General features: G+C 45.3%; 1 protein-coding gene across 44 annotated transcripts in view; it reads left to right on the forward strand.

Moving 5' to 3' along the window:
• The first annotated feature begins 258 nt into the window (after nucleotides 1-258).
• Nucleotides 259-25,412, forward strand: part of SYTL2 (synaptotagmin like 2) — a 62,391-nt gene continuing 37,237 nt past the window's right edge. For 11 of the 44 annotated variants that reach the window (XM_083735763.1, XM_083735766.1, XM_083735796.1 and 8 more), the window contains exons 1-2: nucleotides 302-458; nucleotides 17,842-18,223. In XM_083735763.1, coding sequence (XP_083591889.1) covers nucleotides 18,123-18,223 — 101 coding nt within the window. In that variant the 5' untranslated portion in view covers nucleotides 302-458; nucleotides 17,842-18,122. Of the gene's footprint in view, nucleotides 682-3,558; nucleotides 3,703-17,841; nucleotides 18,224-25,412 lie in introns of those variants that run through there. The other 33 variants (XM_083735790.1, XM_083735793.1, XM_083735797.1 and 30 more) reach the window with 20 other exon arrangements.

Genomic DNA, 25,412 nt, shown 5'->3' on the forward strand with positions numbered 1-25,412 from the left:
TCCACCAAGTCGGGGCCAGTACGGAAAAGGCCCTGGCCCTCATTGAGACCAATCAAACCACCTTGCAACCTGGGACCTCCCAAATGTTGTCATTTGTGGACCTTAAGGGGCATACCAAGAGGGAGTAGGGAGACCTGAGCTTTTAAACCTGTTCATCAATGCGGGAGAGTTAAGAGGAAACAGTGAGGTGGGGGCACGCTTGCTTGAGGGCGTTCCCGCTCTGCCTCCGAGGTCCCTCCTAGTCCCCGCTGGCCTCTCATTGGTCCAGAGGGCCCAGAAGGGCGGGGGGGGGGGGCGTTGCGCCTGCCGCGCAGGCAAGGGCGGGCGGCGCACCTTTCGCCTTCTTTCCCCGCGAGGCGCCCGGCTGCCCTTGGACCTTAGCGCGCGCGCCCCGCGCGGCTGAAGCGTCGGAGGGCGGCTGCAATTCGGGGCACATAAACAGAGGCAGGAAAGAGGAGGTAACGCTTTTTTTACCCTGCTTCTCCTCCTCCTCCTCCTCCTCCTCCTCCTCCTCCGTCTGGGCAGCGCGAGCCTCGGAGGTTTCTGCCGCTTCTCGCTTTGCTTTCGGGAGTCGCTGCTGGCCGCCTCGGAAGCGGGAAGGGAAAGCGCTCGCCAGCGCTCCTGAGGCGAGGCGGCGGAAACGGCGCAGGTGCGCTTCGCAGGGGGGGGGGCGTTGCTGAGGTAACGAGGAGGGGAGGGGGCTGGACCAGCCGGGCGGCGAGATAAGACCTGGTTGGGGGGGGGGCGGGCGGCGGGAAGCCCCCTCCCCAGCTGGAGGGGCGGGAGAGGGATGCGCGTGCGCGCAATAGAAGTTGGAAGATAAAAGTTCTGGATGCCCCACTGGAACAATAACGCCGAGTTTCTCTCTATCTCGCTCTAGGATGCTGTCAGTCTTTTTAAAAATTGTGCTCCCCCCCCAATAGGAGCCAACTCCCCCCCAATAAAATATTTGTGACACCCCCCCAAAAAAAGTTAACAGGCATTGCCATTCAAATGGTGTGCATGTCCCGCATCTTGTGATCCGTCATGTGGACCAGGTCTTACCTGGCCTCCCCCCCCCCCCAATATTTTATTTAAGTTGACACCCCCCATGTTTTTAGCAGTATATCTGTTTTTCCTGTCGGGAAAAAGGAGGGTGTGTCAGTAAATATATAGGATAACCATAGGATGATTTACTCTGCCCTTAAGACTTTGCTGCCAAATAGATGGGAATACTGTCTCTCTCTCTCTTGTAGGAATGGCATTTGGAATGCACTGGGTTTTTGGAACGGCTGTTGATACGTGCTAAGGTGGATTAGAGTGCCGATTAACATTATTTTTATTTATTAAAATTTATGGTATATCCTTCCCTTCCTTCCAAAGGAGCCCAGCTGGGGCAGCAATAATCTGTCTGTCTGTCACCAGACTACGGGTGATATTCAGTGCTAGCCTTACTCAGAGAAAGTCCATTGAAGTAAAGAGATGTCTAACTTAGGTTCATTAATGTCAGCGGGTCTACGTTCTTAGCTGAATGCACAGCTCTCTGTTTTTTTTCTTGTGGCACTTTTGTTTTGTTCAAGTAACTCACAGAGTGAAGAATAATAGTAGCCCAGTGGGTAGAGCACGAAACTCTGAATCTCAGGCTTGTGGGTTCAAGCCGCACATTGGGCAAAATATCCCCACATTGCAGGGGGTTGGACTAGATGACCCTTGCACCCCTTCCAAGATTCTATGATTGTGTGGAAAGCTTCCAGCCAAGAGTGCTTAGGACTGTGGCAAGTTCTCCAGCAAAGACAGAGAGAAGAGGGCACTGGTGTTTGCAGTGGATCAATATCTTGCATCTAAACCTCCAAGCTGGGTTTGTCAAAGTTTCCGCCTGGGGAAGTAAGGAAACAGGAAAGCAGTAATAAACATTTTAAGCTAAGCTAGTGGCTCTGGAATACATGCCAGCTCTTGGTTTACTTCCCGCAAGACAAGTGTCAGTTTGAAAAGCAAACTTTTCAAAGCCTCAAAGCAAAATCATGCCCATTGCTTTTTCCTGGGGCTGATCCAGGTGTTTTTGTCACATGAAATTCATTGTTGTTTTCAGCCTGCTGTGGAGCAGCTAGACATATTTAGCCTAAGGTAGCATTTCTGATGGTGGATCTCAGAATTTTCATGGCACTTGTAAAACAGGAATATTTTGTCCTACTGGCGCATGAGATCTCTCACACAGCTCTCTTAAAACGAGAAGGGCAGTGTGTGCACCAGGTGAGCACAAGCCCATCTCCTCCCTCTGCAGGAATGTCCTGACATACAGTGAATCTTAAAAATCGACTTAATTCAGATCTTTGGAGCGTGTGCGCTCCTGTTCACCGATGCTGGGAGCAGGAACATAGTACGCCACTGAATCAGACCATTCTTCCATCTAGCTTTGTTTTGTTGCTATTCTGGCTCTGGTTGGCCTGTGGCCAACCCAAAGGGTTTTGCTGCCTTAGGCAAAGGACAGTTCCACCTGCTGAAATCAATTGGACTGGACACACGAACCTTACCTTATGCATTGGGATAACGTCATCCACTGCATTTAAGGGCAGCCTTGGAGTGTGCAGGACAGATTGTGTGGCATACTCTGTACACCCAGGCAACTGTCTCCTACCAAACGATAGGGCTGGCCTTGTCCTCAGGGTTTCAAACCAAAGTGTTCCCCAGATCTTCCAGGAAAAACTGGAGATTGGATCCTGGGACTTTCTGCATGCAAAGCTTTCCATTCCTTTATCTTTTGAGAATGAGGTGGAGGGGAACTTGGATGAGAAAACACAGGTGAGCAGATTATCTTTTCTACAGCATTTAGTACAGTGGTACCTCGGTTTACAAACTTAATCCGTTCCAGAAGTCTGTTCTTAAACTGAAACCGTTCTTAATCTGAGGCGCGCTTTCCCTAATGAGGCTTCCTGCCACCAGTGCCCTTCCACCATTCGGCTTCCATTCATAGACGGAGGTAAAGTTCGCTAACCAGAACACTACTTCTGGTTTTGTGGGGTTTGTATACTGAATAGTTCGTAAACACGGCTGTTCTTAAACCGAGGTACCACTGTAGTAAATACTTTTCTAGCAGTATTTCTCAAACTTTATTCTCCAGATGTTGTTAAACTATTACTCCCATCACTGGTCCTGCTAGCTAAGGATGATGGGAATTGTAATCCAATAACAGCTGAGGACCCAAGTATGAGAAACACTGCTAGGGTAGGGGTGTGGAACATGCGCGTCTCCAGGTGCTATGTAGTGTTAGAAACTCAAATATATATAATCTAATCGCCAAATGGCGCCTTAAACCTGGGTTACGGTCGCCACAATGGAATGTCTAGGCACCTTTTTTGTTTTTTTGCAGTGGACTTTATTATTATTAATAATAATAATTTAATTTTTTACACTGCTTTATATTATAAAGATCAAATCTCTTATAACACATAAAGACATAAAAATGAAATGACCCAGAATAAAACAAATTCAAGCTTCAAATGACAAGTTTGCAGATCCTTCTCTAAGTGACATTTCGCTTTCCCCAGTCGCCAACCAGGCATCCTGAGATCTCCACATGGTTGCAATTGGACCTGGGCCAGTTGCAAAACACACCTGATGCCTGGCCAGTTTTGAACAGTGTGCTCAAGTACATCTGCCATTTACCCAGGCTGTGTGGTTGGAGTTGATGGGAGTTGTAGTTCTGCAGGATACGGAGGGCCACAGGTTTGCCACCCATTGCTAAGTTTATATTGCTGATTAATACAGAATAATTGGAACCTTTGAGGTTCTGTCTTCTTAGTTCCTAACATAGATTTTGATATTTTTTTTACTTGGAAAACAAGGTGGATTGGCAGTTGTCTTTCTCTCTACCCACTCCTGGAATGAACATGAATGTGGCAGTTCTGAGTTACTGTTCTGCGAGGGTGTCTTGGCTTAATATGCAGATCAAAAGTAAATTTAGGAACAGAGGAGGACACCCTATACTGAGTCTGGTCCATCTATCTACACTGACTGTTAGTATTACTCCAGCGTTTGTCTTTCCCAGCCTGCTGTGTGTCTTTAGTTCATGCTTTTGTGTGGAAGCATCTGTGGAAAACTTGGGCTGCCGTGTGACGCAAGCATGGGAAAGCTGCCTCCCCACCCCAGCTGTTCCTGGGCTACAGCTTCCATCATCCTTGTCCTATGGCTGCGCTAGTTGGGTCTAATGGGTTCTAAAGGCAAGTCTTCAGGTGCTTATCTCAGAGGCCGAAGGCATTAATGGCCATGCATTCCGCCCTTGCAGTCTGTACGCACTTGAGGGTTCAGCTTGCATTGGTTTCCCCATTGTCACACGGCTTATGGCGATGCTGGCAGCACTGGTCACGCCTGTGTATTCTGCACACCAGCTTCCTTGTGCTTGTAAGGGTGTATCCTTGGGCAAAGATACCTGCCCTTTCCAGGGAAATATTTGCACACCTGACCCGTGTGCCCAACTTGGGAGGGTGTTGGCGGCTTTTGTGCATGTGTGTCATGAGTTTGCATGTTCTGAGCACTGTGCCCTTTTTTGAGTTTTTTGTTTTTGTTTTTTTACCTTCTTGAGAGTCTCTGTAAAAATTCGTATTGCACAACTTGCCCTGTTCTCATGCCCCAGTTAAAGGAAAAATACAAATGTTAAAAACAACCTTATGAAGAATTCTTCTGAGTTCATAACCTACTTGCAGCATCAGGAATTATTTTAGCCCTCCGGCAAGGAGATGAATGATGGATCTGTACGCTGCTGTGCTTATGATAGTCTTATCTCTCTATTTTCTCCCTACCCAACTTGTAAACGTACTGTTCCAGGTTAGTACTTTAAAAAAAAGAAATAGAGGGCAGGGCAAGAGACTTTTATGACTTCTGCCTTCTATGGAAGCACATTTATAGAATGAAGTGGAGATTAACGAAGAACGCGAATGGAGAGATGGAAGTCAAGGGAACCGGCTGTGCTCCACCCTCATCTGAAGTCCCAGGAGCACATGACAAAAATGTATCCGACTTTCCTGTTGGCTGAACTGCCATGTCTGAAGTTATTTCTGCTGTGCAGTATCAGCTATGAAACTGAAGTTCTCTGTCGTGCAGTGCCCAGAGATGAAATGATGTACGCCGCTTTGTTTTGTGTGTGTGGCTCAGGGTTAGCATGCATCTGTGGAGGAGACATTAGAAGCCCCTCCAGTGTTATATCCTGCTGAAGGTGACATAAATGCAGGGCCAGATCATTAGCGGCAGATGGCACCAGTTACCGTATTTTTCGCTCTATAAGACACACCAGACCACAAGATGCACCTAGTTTTTGGAGGAGGAAAACAAGAAAAAAAATATTCTGAATCTCAGAAGCCAGAACAGCAAGAGGGATCGCTGCGCAGTGAAAGCAGCAATCCCTCTTGCTGTTCTGGCTTCTGTGATAGCTGCGCAGCCTGCATTCGCTCCATAAGACACACACACATTTCCCCTTACTTTTTAGGAGGGAAAATGTGAGTCTTATAGAGCAAAAAATACGGTACTTTTCCTCAGCTTGGTGAATGGAGCCACCTCTCTGTCGTCAGTGCTGCCAGAGAGATCCTTGCGTTTCAGATTGTGCCTCAGAGGGGGCTTCCCTGGTGCATATTGCCTCCTGCAGTTTGGTCAAACTCATGTTCGTAGTGTCAAGAACACTGTCCAACCATCTCGTCCTCTGTCACCCCCTTCTCCTTGTGCCCTCCATCTTTCCCAAAATCAGGGTCTTTTCCAGCGAGTCTTCTCTTCTCATGAGGTGGCCAAAGTATTGGAGCCTCAGCTTCAGGATCTGTCTTTCCAGTGAGCACTCAGGGCTGATTTCCTTCAGAATGGAGAGGTTTGATCTTCTTGCAGTCCATGGGACTCTCAAGAGTCTCCTCCAGCACCAGAATTCAAAAGCATCAATTCTTCGGTGATCAGCCTTCTTTATGGTCCAGCTCTCACTTCCATACGTCACTACTGGGAAAACCATAAAAATACAATTAAAAATGTGAATACTAAATGAAATGGATGTGTCAGCTCCTGTCTTCAACTGCAAATCCACAGCCACGCCTGGATGAAGCTCATGGCCCACGAATCACAGTTTTGGAACTACTTCTCTAGCCTGATGAAGCATTTTGCAGACCCTGAAATTCTTGCATACGTTTTGGTTGGCCTAATAAAGGAATCGCTCTGATACGGAGTTTGGATTCCCTCCCCCCCCCCCCCCCATATATACTGTTTGCTTGATTCCCTGCCCTGCCCTTCATCCCAGTGAACTGGCTGTTTCCAGTTCGCTTGTTTTTGAGAGTGTCTCGTGGAATTGGCTGTTGCTGCAGTTTAGTGGCTAATTCAGTCTGTTCTTCATTCCTGTAGGAGGGAGTCACCCACCTTCGCCCAGGCATGGTAACTTGCTATGTGGGATTCTGGTCTCTCTTGAAAGTATGCTGTGTACCTTTTCTCAGGTGTTTTTTTTTTTTAATTTTCATTCTAAGCTGTAACTTGATCTGAACTGAGGGTGGTAAGAGGAAGAAGTAAGCTGAGAGAACAGGAACATGACCCCTTTTATTGTTCTGCTTTCACAGTCTTAATGTGATGAAGCTCATTATGTTATGAAGCTCATTATGTTATCCTCCAGTGACCTAAATGGTGGAAACACATGGTTTTTGTCAGTGTTGCCACAGTAAGCTATTAATGGTACCACTCTATTCTACTTTGGTCAGACCACCCATGGAATACTGTGTCCAGTTCTGGGCACCACAATTTAAGAAGGATGTTGACAAGCTGGAATGTGTGCAGAGGAGGGCGACTAGGTTGATCAAGGGTCTGGAAACCAAGCCTTGTGAGGAACGGTTGAAGTAGCTTGGTTCCCCATCTTCTTTCTCCAAACCCTGGAAAATCTTCCTCTGGAGAGTCATAGAGCCCCTCCTAAATTGTGGGGGGCAGCTGGCTGCACCATGCAAGGCTGTAGGAGGAGGAGTCGTGGATAGACTTGCTGTCTTATTACACACATAATATTACCTCTCAGCAGGAAAGGTGCATTATGGGGTGCCTTTGAGCAATCTGTTAAAGGTGGAACTTTGGTCATGTTAACAGAGGCATAGGCCATAATTATAGGCTGACGGAGGAAAGCAAGAATTGACTGACAACTGCTTTTGGTTTCCTTTAGCCTTTTTTTTAACAAGTGTCAGCATGTATGAGGACAGATTGGTCTATAATATAGTTATGTCCTCAGCTGGTATGCAGAGTCTGCAGGTTGTCGCAAGCGAAAGAATGCTCCCAGGTGGAATTATTGAGTGCTTGAATGTTAACTGATTCCTGCTTAGCACCTTCAGCTAAGGTGGATTATTTCCGTTTGTATACCTGCCAGGAAGTCACTTCTTAGTACATGCAAAAGGCAAGACTTAGGGCTTATCCATGACTACCTTTCTCCAGCTCTTTCCAGGCACAGATCCACACTTTAAACCTCCATTTCTAAGCATGATTCCCCCCCCCCCCATTTTGATTAAAATTTGGATTAGATTTTCTGTGGATTGATGTTTGTTCCGATTGAGCACTAAAGAGCGGGTTTTCGTGCTCAAAGCTCTGGGGCAAACCGCCGCCCCCCACAACAACAACCCACACTTGGACACGGAGCTTTAAAGTGCAGACCTCATCATAGAGTTGGAGGGCACTCTGAGGATCATCTAGTCCAACCCCCTGCAATGCAGGAATAATCTGCTGTCCCATACAGGGAATCAAACCTGCAACCTTGGGGTTTTCAGCACCACGCTCTAACCAAAAGAGCAGAGGAAAGGTAAGTGTGGATAAGCCCTTAGTTCTGTCCCTTTCACAGCTGGCACAGTCTTGCAATATTGAAAGCTTTTACATCCCTTAAATGTTTTGCTGTTGGCTGTTTCTAATGGCTTTTGTAGTAAATCATAATTATAAATAGGTGTTTCCTTGGCCTCGAGTCTGAGGGTGAGAATAAGCGTTTTAGAGAGCCTCCCATTTGCGAATCTGGATGCTTCAAGGCAGATGGGATCACCCCCCCGTCACAATGAGAACGTATAAAGGGAAGTCATACCTGCTAGCTACATAAAATCTTGGGAATAAAATGGGCTGGTAATTTGTTCCAGGCCTAAAACGTGGCAATCACTGTTGGACCATGACAAACCATGCTTCTGTTTTAAAAGCATGAGAAATACAGGGTCGGTTGGCTTTAGATAAGTCTGGAAGAGGTTGGCCTGGGGTGCATGCTTGAAATTTCTGCAAAAGGGGAAGCAGTCGCCTGCTTGTTTTAGACTCATCTTTGTCGTAGGGAGAAAACGCAATGTGAGAAAATGAAACCAATAAAAGGAGCAAGGAGGGAAGGGGCGAGGAGAGGAAGAGAGAGATCTTCTTTGGAATTCTGCACGTTGTAACAGGGGTGTAAATGGACAGTTTCACCAGGTGCTACCCTGAGATTACTCTTAAAGGTAAAGGGACCGCTGACCATTAGGTCCAGTCGTGACCGTCTCTGGGGTTGTGGCGCTCATCTCGCTTTATTGGCCGAGGGAGCCGGCGTACAGCTTCCAGGTCATGTGGCCAGCATGACTAAGCTGCTTCTGGGGAACCAGAACAGCACATGGAAATGCCGTTTACCTTCCCACCGGAGCGGTACCTATTTATCTACTTGCACTTCGATGTACTTTCGAACTGCTAGGTTGGCAGGAGCAGGGATCGAGCAATGGGACCTCACTCTGTTGTGGGGATTCGAACCACCGACCTTCTGATCGGCAAGTCCTAGGCTCTTAGAATCATATAATTTGTAGAGTTGGAAGGAACCACTAGGGTCATCTATTCCAACCCCCTGCAGTGCAGGATTATTTTGCCCAATGTAGCCAACCCATGGCCCTGAGATTAAGAGTCTCATTCTCTACCAACTGAGCTCTCCCAGCTGCGGTAGTCCCATCTGTAACTCTTCACTGAAAATTCAGAAGTGGGAGATAAGAACGTGAGAAGATCCTGCTAGCCCATCTAGTCCAGCTTCCTGTTCTCACAATAGCCAACCAGATGCCTATGAGAAGCCCCCAGCAGGATCTGATCACTACAGCTATCTCCCCTTCCTGCAGTTTACAGCAACTGAGATTTAACAGCACAAGCCTATATACATATGCATGTGGAACAAAGTGCCATTGAGTTTCAATGGAGCTTACTCCCAGGTAAGTGGGTATAGGATTGCAACCTGGGCAAATGTGTGTGCTGTTGCTTGCAATGTAGCTTCAGTAATTTTTACTTGTTTGGTGAATGAGTTGGGCTAATCTCCCTTAAAAATCCGATGAAGGTGCAGAAAATAAAGAGGAGACTGCTGAAATTGTAAGAATAGTTGCTGGACAGTCAGACACACTGGAAAGATTGAGCCATAAGAACCGTAGAGTTTGGCAGAAGATCATATCATTTAATCTGTTGCTACTAGTATATTTTCTTTGAATTATAAACGCATGGAGGCTGGAATCCAGAAAGGTAAACAAAGGCAATTCTTCCAAAGGACATCCCAGTCATTGTCCTTGTTGCTGGGCTCAGGTCTCGCAACACATCCCTTGCCAAAGGCTCGAGGAAGGCATAGTTGTGCCATGGCATTAAAAAACAACAACCCATATCTTTGAAGTTGACGGCCAGTTCCGGCTCATGTTCAAAACAGAGCTTCTGAGTTACGCTGATAAAGAAGCAGGAAATTTAGAGACATGATGATAGGTCTTTCATTTTCTGGAAGATAAGTATCACGATCAACGAATCTATAAAGGTACATTGGCATTTTGTAATTCCCACACTGTGTTTCTCACATGACAACGTCAACCAAATTTCACATAAGCGCAAGCAACTTGCTTGCTCCCCAGAGTCTTACAACCAACAATATAGACTGTCTCACCCTTTACATATCTAATAGATCACTTAGCTCTGCAGGAGAGGGAGCCTTGCAGATACCATCTTATCAGGAAGTGTGTTTTGTTCTGTGGGCTTTTGTGTGGGGGCATATACCCCTTGGAACTCCTTCCCAGACTCTTACAGCTCAATCCTGCCAATGGGTCTTGCTGTCTAGTAATTGTTCTTACAATTTCAATAGTCTTCTCTTTATTTCCTATTATTATTCATTAAGAATAATGAAAATGCTTGCATCATCCCTGCCAAAGCATCTAGACCATGCGCAAAATAGGAAAAATAGTTTCTTAGAAAAGCACAGGAGGATAGTGTTGGTCCATGTTGCGTTATCATTCTACAAATAGTAGAAATGTATTATTATTATTATTATTAAGGGATGCGGGTGGCACTGTGGGTTAAACCACAGAGCCTAGGACTTGCCGATCAGAAGGTCGGCGGTTTGAATCCCCACAATGGGGTGAGCTCCGTTGCTCGGTCCCTGCTCCTGCCAACCTAGCAGTTGGCATGTCAAAGTGCAAGTAGATAAATAGGTACCGCTCCGGAGGGAAGGTAAACGGCGTTTCCGTGCGCTGCTCTGGTTCACCAGAAGCGGCTTAGTCATGCTGGCCACATGACCCGGAATCTGTACGCCGGCTCCCTCGGCCAATAAAGCGAGATGAGCGCCGCAACCCCAGAGTCGGCTGCGACTGGACCTAATGGTCAGGGGTCCCTTTACCTATTATTATTATTTTAAATGAAAACTGGGAATCTGTCAAATTGAGGAGAACAATGTCGTGGAGAAAAGGTAGGATATAGCTGTAGTAGTAATAATAGAGATTAGCAATTGTGTTTCACGGGTCATCTAAATAATGCTAGTAAATAATAACAGGCACCAACAGTTGCATCTGCCTAGTGTTGATTGAGGACTTGGGAAGAAGTTTCAGATCATGCCTTTATTATTAGTTGTTGTTGTTGTTTAATAGCATTTAACAACAGCCTTTGCAGGAGGTTGCTAAGGATGATCTTATGACTAGATGCGTAGTCAACCTGTACATTTATTTCAATGCTAAAAGGGTGGGGTGATATTCAGTCTTGTGAACTAAATGCAGTAGCCCCCAAATTGTATTAGTGCAGACTGACTGCTGCACATATTGGCTTTCATTTAAAATAAAAGCATTCTGGGCTTCATGAATGTCTGTGCTCATGTGTGTGTGTGATTTTGAATAATGTAATGTCAACTTGGTAAAAATTGGAAACGTGTGTCTCAAGAGTGAATTATTATTATTTTCCAACTCCATAATTTTAAAGGCTGTTTTTCAAGGTCTGGTGCAGTTCTTAACGCCTAACAATTTCTGAGGAAAAAATACTGCAGAGCAAGCTGAACACGCTCACCAGCTATAATTTGACATCCTCTGTGTTCATGAAACTTGCATTTAAGGCCTTAATTATGTGCAGCTAAATGATGCCGATTAGTTGGTTCCAGCCCGCAATTGTGTGTTCTGGCTTGGCCCATAAGAGGCTGAAGAACGTCCCGCCCTGGCTTAGTTAACAGTCTACCTTTCAAAAAAGACTTCAAAATCCAATTTTAATCAAGGTGTGGTAAAAGGTTTGCAAACTTTTAGTTGTAAGGAAAAGGAAAAAAAAGTGTTCCATTCGGAAGGAGCAGAGCTTTAATGTGCATAGTAATGTTACATCTCTCTTTTGGGTTTTGCATATTGAATCTTGGTTCTGCATAAACCAGGTTTCTTCTCTGTGTATATAGTTAGTTCCCAGGTCAACAGGAAGTACTTGAGGAGGTAACTTCCTGTAGAGGTGAGAGGAAGGAGAAGGTGATTGTGGGCTTGGAGGCCCATATTGGTGACATTTCCGTCCACTGTCTTGATTCAAAATGGTGGATAGCATCCAACGTCTGCCACCCCCATGTCAGAACCATGCATGTCAAGTTTGGTGACAATCTTTCAAGAGGCAACCAAACCTATGCCCCCCAAAAAACTGGCAAAGTCACGCCGAAATGATATTTCAAATTGCCATCTTGAATCATAATGGTGTTCAGCATCCAGACGTTGACAGACATCACTGCTCCCACCTCAGGAACCCTTGTGCTAAGTTTGGCAATGATCTATTGAGAGACAAACTATTTTCCAAAATATGAAGTTTGGTGACCTGGTGTGAAGGGAGGATAAGAAATACAGTTAAAAAGGATAGATTAATAATGTGTTATCTTGTTTCTCTATTTCATCTGTAAAGATTGCAAAGTGGTTTACAAATGAAATCGTCTAGATTTTGAATGGCTAGTTGAAAAGTAGCTTATTGTGGTTACAAGGAATGCTTCATAAATACAGTGGTACCTCTGGTTACGCACTTAATTCGTTCCGGAGGTCCGTTCTCAACCTGAAACTGTTCTTAACTTGAGGTACCACTTTAGCTAATGGGGCTTCCCACTGCCGTCGCGTCACCACCACACGATTTCTGTTCTCATTCTGCTGAAGCAAAGTTCTTAACCTGAGGTACTATTTCTGGGTTAGCGGAGTCTAATTTGAAGCGTATGTAACCCGAGGTACCACTGTAGTCAGGTTGGAAGCCCAGGGCTTTCCCCTCAAAAGTGTGAAGATGTCTCTGCGTTCCTCAGGTTTCATCTGTATAGTTTCCTTGTCTCCATTCTACCTGAGATCCTGTTAACTGAAGATGCCAAAGAGTGAACATAGAACCTTCTGAGTGCAACAAAACATGTTCTCTGTTGCTCTGTAATCCTCTCTAGAGTAATGTTTAGGCTTCCCCAGATATCTTCAGGAGAAGAAGAGGCTAAAGACTAAACCCTACACAAATCCAGAGTGGAGTCCCTAAGATGGTTGGATGGCATTTGTACGCCTCCTTCCAGCAACTCCTGTAGCTGAGCTGGTGCCAAATGTATTGCTCTGCTTTCCTTTGGACAACATTAGTGAGGGTCTTGTTGTCTGGGCAGCCTGGAACCTCCATACACGCTGCCCAGGCTTGCGCCCCAGAGAGGTCCCTTCAGTGCTGCTAATGCAGCAAAAACACTGATCTCTGCAGCCACAGCAGGTGCTGTGATTCTCCAGTAGTTTGAGTTCATCCACAGAGGCACACTCCATTATCTTTTGAGATAGCTGGATGCCAACAAGTGGTATTTCAACATCCTGATTTGGCAGCCACTTGCTTGCTCTAAGCGAGACCCTTCAGTCTCTTAGGCTGCCCAACATTTTGTGGCAGAGGAGAGCACACAAAGAACTTTCCTTGCAGTGAGAAATTCTTAAGAAGATTAGGCCTAAGTCCTTTAATGTGAGGTGCAGCTGAAAGACAGGAATGAACTGGTGCTCTGCTTCTGCGTAAAAGTTAAAACGGTAATTACTGGAATGACTTCTGTTTAGCACCTTGCATGTGATAGAAGGTTACCTCCTCAGAAGGCTTAAGTAGAAAATTTGGCAGGTAGAAACAACAGTGGGAGTTCTGATAGCGAAAGATCAGTGATGGGATTTAATGGAGATAAGAGAGGGAGGGTTGAATGGTAGTCTTTATACCCTTTCTAGCAAAGTACGAGAGATTCAATATAAAGAAATATTATCTGCATATTCTGGAGAAAATTCAAAGGGAGCAGAGGGAGAGGTTGTGGCCACTGGGGCAAAATCCCTATAATAGTTTGTGGGAAAGCTGTTTTTGGCACTCCCCTTGTCTTTTGCTTTCCATCATTCCTTCTTGCTAGCTCACACTTAATTGCACAAACCCAGTCGTCTGATTAAACCCCTTGCAACGTGGATTTTAAAATGTGGTTTCTAGCGTGGATTACTTGTGCTCTAGGACACCCGTGGAATGCTAATGTCAAGTTTCGTTACCAACCCTGGAAGTTAAATGTGAAATGCTTATGAATGCCTCTGGACCCGGGACTGTCCTTCTGACTTACTCACAAGTCATAGTCTTAATCCCTTGGAGTTATCTGAGGTTGTGGCTGTACTTTGGTTGAAAGTTTTAACCCATTGCTGTGTGACAGCATTTCCAGAAGAGCAGAAAATGCTAATAGGACTGTAACAAAAAGTGCCTTTTTGATCCAGAAGTCTTCAATCAGTGATTTAAGGCTTAGGATTCCCCCTTTCCTTTTACCTGAGTATCTGTTAAGGATGAAAAAAGCCATGTTGCTAGTTGTTGCTTATGGCTCTCTTGTCTGGTCTCAATCTCCCTTCCAAGTCTGGCTGCCCCAGATGCAAACTCAGCAAACTCAGACTGTTCCAGGCTAGTGGTGGTGGTGAGCTTCTCTGCTTGTTGCTTTTGGAGCCTTTCCAGCTCGTTTCAACAATCGGTGAGGGAGAAAAGAAGCAATCTAGCTCCTGGCTACCTGCTTCTACTTGCCGTGGCATTAGCTTGAACTCAAGCCACAAGAGTGGAAATGTGATAAATTGGTTCATTCTTCAAGTTTTTGCCAGCAGACGTGGGCTTGATTATGCTTGTGCTGCTGCTCTGCGAATAGAAGCAGATTTGATTGCAGGCACGAGCCAGGGATATCTACCCAAAAACCTCAGCAAAACCCTCCATGACAGATGGCCATCCAGCCTCTGCTTAAAACCTCCAACAAAGGAGAGCCCACAACCTCCTGAGGGAGACCGTTACACTGTCCAATAGCTCTTAACTGTCAGAAAGTTTTTTTCTGTATCTTTAGTCAGAATCTCCATTCTTGTAACTTGAAAGCATTGGTTCAAGTCCTGATCTCCAGAGGAGGAGAAAACAAATGTGTTCCCTCTTCCATGTGACAGCCTCTGAGATAATTGAAGATGGCTATCATATCTCCTCTCAGTCTCCTCTTTTCCAGGCTAAACATACCCAGCTCCTCCTAAAGCTTGGTTTCCAGACCCTTGATCATCTTGGTTGCCCTCCTCAGCACACGTTCCAGCTTGTCAACATCCTTCTTAAATTGTTTTGCCCAGAACTGGACACAGTATTCCAGGTTTGGTTTGACGAAGGCAGAATAGAGTGGTACAATTACTTCCTTTGATCTGGACACTAGACTTCTGTTGATGAAGCCTAGAATAGCCTTAGCTTCCCATCTCTGATCCAGCCTTTTCAGTATCACCTTCCTGTTGTTGTTTAATAAGCAAGTCTGTTTGAAAAGCCTTCAGTACCATTTGCACCTTTCCCAGAGGAAACCCCCGTAGAAAGCCAACGAAGCAGAAGTACTATCTTATTAAATCTTACTTGGCATGCTTACCATGGTGTGCATTTGGATATGTTGAGAGTGTGAGCTGGCAAGCCCCTGGCAAAAATCTCAGGCTTTCCATGAACTTGTGGCTGAACCTTGGCAAGCCATTGTCTCTCTCAAACATCTGTGAAATGGGCGTAATAGTCATGGTCTACCTTTTCAGGGTTGTTGTGAGGATTGCTAGAATAGCGTTCAGCGCTTTTTCGGTGTTCAGACCCCCTTGTGTTAAAATACGGTAATTATTACATGGGAGGCAGTTCTGTGTTGAGATGAGCATGTTCAACATGCATCTGCATTAGAGCCCATCTCACCAGAGATGGAGAACCCATGGTCCACAGATGTTGAACTCCCATCTTCACCAAGCCAGCAAAAAACAGTGGCCAGGGATGATGGGAGACGTAGCCCAATAATATCTGGAAACATATTTATACGATTTAAACTTACTTAATGGTGCTTTGTTTTTATATATCTTGTACACTAACCTGGCATTCTTTGCAACGAAAGGTGGTCTGAAAGAACAGCAAATCATTTAAATAGTGATCTCTATATTGGCAAACTCTATTTCAAAGCATTCCTAAGCTACTTACTAGTTAAAAATATTTTGCATTACGCAAAAATGCAGCATAAAAACATTAACACGTTGTTATAAAACAAGTACAGGCAGAGAAACAAAGATTGGGGGAAATTCCAGAGTTTTAAGAAGTAAAACAAAAAATTATTTGGAGAAGGGGAAAAAAATGTATCAGGCCCAAACAGCCCCATGACAACTGAGAAGGCTGACTTGGGATGGGATGGAGAGTGAGGTGGGATGGGTTGGAATATCTGGAACCCTGAACAGAAGCAGTTTCACACTGCAACATTTTGTTACAGCCCCCACTTGTTCATGTATAGTACAGTGGTACCTCGGGTTAAGAACTTAATTCGTTCTGGAGGTCCATTCTTAACCTGAAACTATTTTTAACCTGAGGTACCACTTTAGCTAATGGGGCTTCCCGCTGCCGTCGCGTCACCACCACACGATTTCTGTTCTCTTTCTGCCGAAGCAAAGTTCTTACCCCAAGGTACTATTTCTGGGTTAGCGGAGTCTGTAACTTGAAGTGTCTGTAACCTGAAGCGTCTGTAACCCAAGGTACCACTGTAACTGCTATTCAGGAATTGGTATCCTGAGTGAACTTTCATCAAGTGAAGTTTTTTAAAAGCAGCTTATCAATCTAGCCTGCAGGATGGTGTGTTAATGTTCTTGTTTTCCTCTTAGCTAGAGTTGGTTGTCTTGTGAGACTTGTGTCTTGGGCAGCCTGGAAGGACAGGGTTGGCTTTCAGCCTGTTTATGTTGCTTCAGAGTCAGTCATGAGCTGCTGGAATTTCCCCCCTTGAGGGTGTTGGCTGTAGCAGCTTCTTAGAAGCATTTTTTATGGAGGCTGCATCAATCTGTAGTGCTTACCCTGTACTGTTTTTTTCTCCTTGGAAACAACTGATTGGCTGGAGGATACTGTTCGTATTCAATTATGGTTAGTTACCGCTTTTCATGCATTGCATAGTATCTAAAGATCTCTTCACTCCCCATGAAGGTCGAATTAAATCAGTTTGCAAATCGGCTTTGGCATCATAAAACTGCAAATTATTATTGGCATGCTATAGACACTTGTGACTAAGTGCTAAGGGCTTATCTATACAGTGGTTGTTGTTGTTTAGTCATTTAGTCGTATCCGACTCTTCGTGACCCCATGGACCAGAGCACGCCAGGCACTCCTGTCTTCCACTGCCTCCCGCACTTTGGTCAATGCTGGTAGCTTCGAGAACACTGTCCAACCTTCTCGTCCTCTGTCATCCCCTTCTCCTTGTACCCTCCATCTTTCCCAACATCAGGGTCTTTTCCAGGGAGTCTTCTCTTCTTATGAGGTGGCCAAAGTATTGGAGCCTCAGCTTCATGATCTGTCCTTCCAGTGAGGGCTCAGGGCTGATTTCCTTAAGAATGGATAGGTTTGATCTTCTTGCAGTCCATGGGACTCTCAAGAGTCTCTTCCAGCACCATAATTCAAAAGCATCTATTCTTCGGCAATCAGCCTTCTTTATGGTCCAGCTCTCACTTCCATACATCACTACTGGGAAAACCATACCTTTAACTATAAGGGCCTTTGTTGGCAAGGTGATATCTCTGCTTTTTAAGATGCTCTATACAGTGGTACCTCGGGTTAAGTACTTAATTTGTTCTGGAGGTCCGTTCTTAACCTGAAACTGTTCTTAACCTGAAGCACCACTTTAGCTAATGGGGCCTCCCGCTGCTGCCGCGCCGCCGGAGCACAATTTCTGTTCTCATCCTGAAGCAAAGTTCTTAACCCATGGTACTATTTCTGGGTTAGTGGAGTCTGTAACCTGAAGCGTATGTAACTCGTATGTACTTACCTTTTGTCCCGTTGTTTTGTCCCTGTTCTGTTTCTGAGTGTTGTTGGGGTTTTTCTTTTTTGCCCTGAGCTTTCCTCTCGAAAACCTGCTGAATTGGAGCAAACGTCACTTTAGGTTTCCCACGAATTGACGTTTGTTCCAATTGAGCTTTAAAGAGTGGGTTTTCGAGGGGAAAGCTCTGGAACCCCCCATAAAGAGTGTGTGTGTGTGCTTGTACACCCACCTTTAACTCACAGACTGTGCCTCGAAAGTGCGCAGGAAAAGTACAGTAAGTGTGGACAAGCCCTTAGTTAATAAATAATTCTCTATCCCTGCTGCCCTAAAGCTTTGCTTCCTTGGCCAAGCGGGCTGGAGCTTAATACTTCCCTCTTGCTTCTTCTCCGTAGGTGATGCTCACATTGGACTCCGGAGCATGCAGTTAATCCCATGAGCTGCTGAGGCATGAAGCAAGGCTCCCCTGCGACGTATATGTGATGTGAGCAATCCAGGAATGCAATGCCTTATCCACTGAGTCTCGGCGGGAGAAGCGCATCTCCTAGTTCTAACAAGAAAACGGAATTCGGGAACTTTTTAAAAACTGCTGCTCGCTTCGGTGCTCTTGGTGAAGGCTGCTAGGTTTCTTCTCTCTGTTCTGTAACCAAAACGATTTCAGTACAAAAATAGCAAGATGATCGACTTGAGCTTCCTTACGGATGAGGAGCAGGAGGCGATCCTCAAGGTGCTTCAGCGGGATTCAGACCTGAAGAGAGCTGAAGAGGAGAGGGTCAGGTAAGAGCCAGGAATTCCTTCATACTCGGACAAGTAGTTCAGTGAGAGTGAATGGGTGTGTAAGAGAGCAACCTGCTAAGTCTTCACTCCCTTCTGGATTTGCTCTGGCTTATTGCCACTAGTGAAGAGCTTTTCTTTCTTTCTTTCCTTTTTGAAATAATCTTTATTTGGTTTTCAAGTATAAAATTATAAGAATGCAAATTACATACCCATATTTGGAGATTCCTCCGAATCTCAGGACTTCCCACCTTCCCCTCCATGGGTCCTACTGTCAACCTTTGCAACTGCATATTATTCAGTAAGCCATACTTTATGTATTTTAATGTATTTTTAATCTTTGTTGGAAGCCACCAACAAAAACCCAGCCAGATGGGCGGGGTACAAATAATAAATAATAATAATAATTATTATTATTATTACACTCCATTTTATCCCTAATATTTGCTGCGCTACAAGTGTTATTGCAATCCTGCTAATGTTTTCATGTGCTTACGTTGGTCTCCCAGGTAAGTTATACATTTCCCCCATTTTTATTAAAGTTTTGGTCTTCTTGGTTCCTGAGCTTTCTGGTAAGTTTTGCCATTTCGTCAAAAGTCCAGCAACTTAGTTTGCCATTCTTCTCTGGTAGGGACTTTGTCCTCTTTCCATCTCTGGGCTAGTTACATCCATGCGGCTGTCGTCACATACATAAAAAGCCTTCTCTGCTCCTTTGGAATATCGGTACCTAAAATTCCTAAAAGAAAAACTTCTGGTTTCCTTTTTTAAAAAAATAAAAGTTATTTTAAACATTTTTTTCAATTCATTATGTATCATTTCCCAGAATGCTTTTATTACCTTTCATGTCCACCACATATGATAAAAGGTGCCTTATTTTTCTTTACATTTCCAGCAGGTATTCGTACTTGTCTTATACATTTTTGCTAACTTACTAGGAGTCAAATACCACCGATACATCATTCTCATATAATTTTCTTTCAGTGTGCAACATGTCAAGAATTTCAAAGCAGTTTTCCATAACCTTTCCCAATCTGAGAGTTGGGTAAAGGTAAAGGTACTCCTGACTGTTAGATCCAGTCGCAGACGACTCTGGGGTTGTGGCGCTCATCTTGCTCTATAGGCCGAGGGAGCCGGCGTTTGTCTGCAGACAGCTTCCGGGTCATGTGGCCAGCATGACTAAACCGCTTCTGGCGAACCAGAGCAGCGCACAGAAACACCGTTTACCTTCCCGCCGGAGTGGTACCTATTTATCTGCTTGCACTTTGATGTGCTTTCGAACTGCTAGGTGGGCAGGAGCAGTGACCGAACAATCAGAGCTCACCCCGTCACGGAGATTCGATCCACTGACCTTCCGATCGGCAAGCCCTAGGCTCTGTGGTTTATTATGCCCCAAATCCCTCGCCCAGTGTATCATTACAGATTTAACCTAGTGAAGAGTTTTTCTAATGACGGGGTGCTTCAAGGTGTTTTGGAGTACAACGTCCATCAACCCCAGCCTGGGTAGCTACTAGGCATGGTGGCTATGTTCTACCTCCACTGTTGGTGACCATGTGCCTCTAAACACCAGTTTTCGGGAATCACAAGCAGTGTGAGTGCTGTTGTGCTCCTGTTCTGCTTACAGGCTTTCCATAGGTGGGTCGTTGTGAGGACAGAGTGCTGGGCTAGATGAGCCAGGCACATTTTGCACTTGGCCTTTGACCACTTGTGACAAAGTGAAGATGCCTGGGCGACAGGATGATTCCTTGGCATTTCCACCATCTGGGAATTATTGGATCTGGACTGTTTTCTCACCCCATCCTGTAGAATTGTATCAGTTATATTTTATCTGCACAATCAGAATAAAATTATGGGACCAAATTGCTTTTTCTGTGAAGCCTGAGCAGAAGGAGTCAGCATTCAGAAAAAGAGGTCAGAATAGGCCAGTCTATATGTGGACTGTCCCTGGATCAAGTGACTTTTCTTCTTTTAAGTTCTCAAAGCTCTTAACCCAGCTGAAGGTTGTCGTCTGAACTGGCCAGATGTTTAACGGAGAATCAATCACTGTCAGTCCATCATTTGAGAAAACCAAGACTTTAGAGCTGTCTTGCCCCCAAAATGGCAACTAGGCATTCTGTTTTGGCGACTGCATCCCTAGCCGGAATTAAGATTGCTGGAAGAAATATCAACAACCTCAGATATGCAGATGACACAACAGTGATGGCAGAAAGTGAGGAGGAATTAAAGAACTTTTTAATGAGGGTGAAAGAGGAGAGCACAAAATATGGTCTGAAGCTCAACATCAAAAAAACGAAGATCATGGCCACTGGTCCCATCACCTCCTGGCAAACAGAAGGGGAAGAAATGGAGGCAGAGAGAGATTTTTCTTTCTTGGGCTCCATGATCACTGCAGATGGTGACAGCAGCCACGAAATTAAGAGACGCCTGCTACTTGGGAGAAAAGCAATGACAAACCTAGACAGCATCTTAAAAAGTAAAGACATCACCTTGCCAACAAAGGTCTGTATAGTAAAAGCTATGGTTTTCCCAGTAGTGATGTATGGAAGTGAGAGCTGGACCATCAAGAAGGCTGATCGCCGAAAAGTTGATGCTTTTGAATTATGGTGCTGGAGGAGACTCTTGAGAGTCCCATGGACTGCAAGGAGATCAAACCTATCCATTCTGAAGGAAATCAGCTCTGAGTGCTCACTGGAAGGACAGATCCTGAAGTCCATGCGGTCACGAAGAGTCAGACACGACTAAACGACTAAACAACAACAACAACAACAACAACCTTGGTTTAACGAGCTGTTTGGTGCCTAGCTTATATATCTGAATTTCTAACGCTGCTTATGCCAGGCATGGCCAAACTTGGCCCTCCAGCTGTTTTGGGACTACAGTTCCCATCATCCCTGACCACTGGTCCTGTTAGCTAGGGATGATGGGAGTTGTAGTCCCAAAATAGCTGGAGGGCCAAGTTTGGCCATGCCTGGCTTATGGCCAATGTTAAGGGATGATGGGAATTGTACTCCAGAACATCACGGAGAACAACCATGTTGGCTACCCTGTCCAACAGTTATCGTGTGGGGCCAATGCTAGCATATTCATCAGAAGAGCATGCCGGCAATTGTAGCCTTGCATTCTGCAGAGTCAGAATCGCCCTACATAGAGCAAGTATCCCTGGAGACAGTGTCATTTCTCCAACTACATACACATTTGTCTTGTCCCACTGTTGCATCTGGAGAAAGGCTATAAAGCCTATGAACATGGGTGAGTGTAGATTCCATCTGCAGCCATCCTGGTTCCATAATGCCTTTAGGTCTGTTGGAAGACTATTGTCTGTCTCCCACCATAAGCAATGTGATCTCCGGACAGCTTGCATACAGCAGATGCCAGTATTTTAGTTTATGGGGCGGGGGCCCTTTCTTTGTTATCAGTCACAGCACCATACATCTAACAGCACCTTAGCTTCTGCAAAATATGATCGTAAGGCTTTCTCAGTTAAGTTAGAGGAAGGTTTCTGCTGTGCATCAGTCTGGGTTTTTTGGATGATGAAACATGGGAAGATGTGTGGATCCTGCTTCCAGGCCTTGGAACCCTCACCGTCTTGTGGTTGTCAGACAAGTAATTGCAGCGTAGTAACCCTTAACACAGAGAAGCAAACGATAAAAATAATCTGGCGCCTTGCTACTTTGACCGCTGTGGCCGCTGGCACCATGTAGTCTACAAGGAAGAAATGTTGTGGTTGCATTCTGGTCTTCTAGCTTTCCTCTCTTGACATATAAACCCTTGGGAAAAGATAGTCCTGCTTTTCATTTTGTTTGTTTGATCATGGAAAGAGAATTCCCAGGTGGCTGGTGCTTCACCTCCAAATGTGTCCCTGCATTGTGGTACAGGCCTCCTCCTGTGTCGATGCTTCCATGCAGTTGTGTCTAGGGCAGGAATAGGAAGTTATCCCCTGCTGCAAAACACAAAGTGAACCAACACACACTCTCTATGGAAGGACAGGATATCTTGTACCCCTATTTCGTTCTCCAACCCTCTGACTGATGCTGACTCTGGAGCTCAAATGAAAGCTATAATCAGTGGGGAAAGGAAGGAATGGGAAACGTATAGGACATCAGTTCTGCTTTGCAAAAATTCAGAAGGTCCTCTGCATTGCGAACTGAAAGCCCTTTTGTGTTTGGTTTTATGGTGTGTTTGTAAATTGCCTCGTGACTCCCGTGAAAGGTGATTCATAAATTAATATTACTACTTATAATCTAGGTTTAGCAAGGCCTCTTGAAATTTTGCAAGACTGCTTAAGACTGATTTCGAAATCTGGCGCTCAACTCACCCTCTTTCCCCTTCCCTCTGAAAAGCAAAACGAAACCTTAATGTCAATATATTCTTTCCACAAGAGCATCTCCCCGCTTCTGTGGTTCCCAGCAGCTGGTATTCAGAAGAATTGCTGCCTCCAACTGTGGAGGGCAGAGCGTAGCCATTGTGGGTAGTAGCTGTGAATAGCTGTATCCACATGAATTTGCCCAGTCCTCTTTCAAAGTCAGTGCTGCCTCCTGCAGAAGTGAGTTCCATATGTCCAACCTGTTGGCCATCTGTGGGAGTGAGTTCCATGGTTTAACTATGCTCTGCACAAAGGAGCAGCAGGCCAGCAAGCCAGCAAGTTCTCCTGAACTCACGGAGAACAAGGCTATGTTCCAAAGCACTGCTGTTGGAACCGGTGCCCCTCTGAATCCCAATTGCTGGGAATCACAAATGGGCAGAGTGTTGTTGCACTCAGGCCCTGCTTGTGAGCATCCCATAATGGGCACCTGGTTGCCCACTGGGATGCTGGACTAGTTGAGCCCTTGACCTGAATCCATCAGGGCTCTCCAGGTGGAGGTCTTCTGAGATAGCAGAACCTCCATTCCCAGGGGACCAGCCTGCCTCTGAGTACCAGATGATGGGGGAAAACAGTTGGAGAGTTGATATTGCCTGTGGGTTTCCCATAATGGGCATCTGGTTTTCCACTGTGAGAACAGGGTGACGGACTAGTTGAGCCCTTTGGACTGACCCAGCAGGCCTGTTGGATTCTTAAAACAGATTTTGATTTTTAAAACAGCAACTTTATCCTTCGTGGTTCCTCTGGCGTCTGACACAACTTTGGGGTTGTGTCCTGAAAACGCAGCATGCAATTAAATCACCTCTCTCGCTAAGGCAGCCTAGCCACTGTCAGGTCCATTGCCCTGGGAGAAGTGTGCTATATCCTGAGTACTTTTGCAAAGCTAAGCAGCATCTGTTGTGGTTTCACACTGGATGGGGGATGGAGTGTTGAGATTCCTGCATTGCAGCAGGGTAGATGGGGTGAATGACCCATGGAGTTCCTTCCAACTCTACGATTCTTTTCTATTTATTTCTTGTGTTACTTAGCCAGAGTAGTCTTCCATTATATATTGGAAGGCAGAACTACAAGTAAGCTCTGTGTTATGAGACGGGGAACTGAGGGGCTGTGTCAGGTGGTTTGCAGATAAGAGCTGCCAGATTGAAAGCTTGTTTTCCTAGGCACAATAATTAGCGATGGAGAATTCCTGTGGTCTAGCGGTGATGCAGCATGCGAGTCAGGAGATCTCAGTTCTGTGGCTCATTGGATCTGCCTCTGACAGGCACCAGGGCTTTGAATCCCTTGCCGCCTCCCGCCCGTTCTGCCCTTGTGATGGGCACTGAATTGCAAAACAATGTGGAGTCGTAAGAGCATGCTTACTTTGACTTCATGTATCTTTTTGGAGCTTTTGTACCCTGCGCTTTAGCCAGAAAGGTTCCCAGGGTAGCTTTCATACAATAAGTTAAAACGTGATAGCCCCTGCCATTAGGGTTACTATCTTAAAAAAAAAAGACACCACGACACACAAGGAAAAAGGGATGGGGAGGGAAGAGGAAAGAATCAAACCCGAGCACCAGTTCTTAAACAGTCTTTAACAATTGTGCATGTTTAGAACCCTTCTCTTGCTCCAAACAGTCTAGGGAGAGATAGCTGAGCCAGTACAGCATGAGACTAAACTAAACTCACACTAAACTCTTAATATCAATTGGAAAGTATGATTTTGTACAGTGGTACCTCGGGTTAAGTACTTAATTCGTTCCGGAGGTCTGTTCTTAACCTGAAACTGTTCTTAACCTGAAGTGCCACTTTAGCTAATGGGGCCTCCCGCTGCTGCCGTGCCACCGATGCACAATTTCTGTTCTCATCCTGAAGCAAAGTTCTTAACCCGAGGTACTATTTCTGTGTTAGCGGAGTCTGTAACCTGAAGTGTATGTTACCTGAAGCATATGTAACCCGAGGTACCACTGTATTAAATTTCTAACCTTTTGAAACTTACAATTTCTTTTCTTTTTTTTAATAATCTCTTAATTGAGTCATGGGTTCGAGTTTGAGTCATGGATTCGAGCACCACATTGGCCAAAAATATTCCTGCATTGTAGGGGGTTGGACTAAATGACCCTTGCGGTTCCTTCCAGCTCTACTAGGATTTATTGACATCCAATGGTGGAGAAGCCATCACAGATCAAATAAAGCAGGAAGAGAACTGTTCTGCAATGTCTCCCATAATCAACATCAGAACATTTCCCACTGAAGGCAAGTTGAGACCTACTTCAGTTGAGTGCTGAAATTTGATGTACTGGAAGAAAGTAGGTAGCTGTGTTTATACTGAGCCCAGGCCATTAATCCAGCTAGCTTTGTATTGTCTATGCCAGTGTTTCTCAGACAGTGGGCTGGACCCAGCAGTGGGCTTTGAACCAGTTTCAGGTGCTGCAGGCTGCCCGTTGCCTCCTTGCTTATCTGCCGCAGCCCTTAGAGATGCGACAAAAGCCTTTTGGCTGGACCAATTCCAATACCAGCAACATATTGTATGCTGAGGGAAGGTGGCAGGGAGGCTGGGAAGTTCTGGAAGAAGGGAATGGAAGTTTCCCTTTTCTGAGGCGTGATGGCTGTGCAATCAAAAAGTCAGGTGAAAGGTTGATAATAAGCAATGACAAACCTAGACAGCATCTTAAAAAGCAGAGACATCACCTTGCCAACAAAGGTCCGTATAATTAAAGCTATGGTTTTCCCAGTAGTGATGTGTGGAAGTGAGAGCTGGACCATCAAGAAGGCTGATCGCCGAAGAATTGATGCTTTTGAATTATGGTGCTGGAGGAGACTCTTGAGAGTCCCATGGACTGCAAGAAGATCAAACCT

This window comes from Podarcis gaigeae (assembly GCF_964106915.1).
Source record: "Podarcis gaigeae genome assembly, chromosome: 4".
NCBI classification, from domain to species: domain Eukaryota; kingdom Metazoa; phylum Chordata; class Lepidosauria; order Squamata; family Lacertidae; genus Podarcis; species Podarcis gaigeae.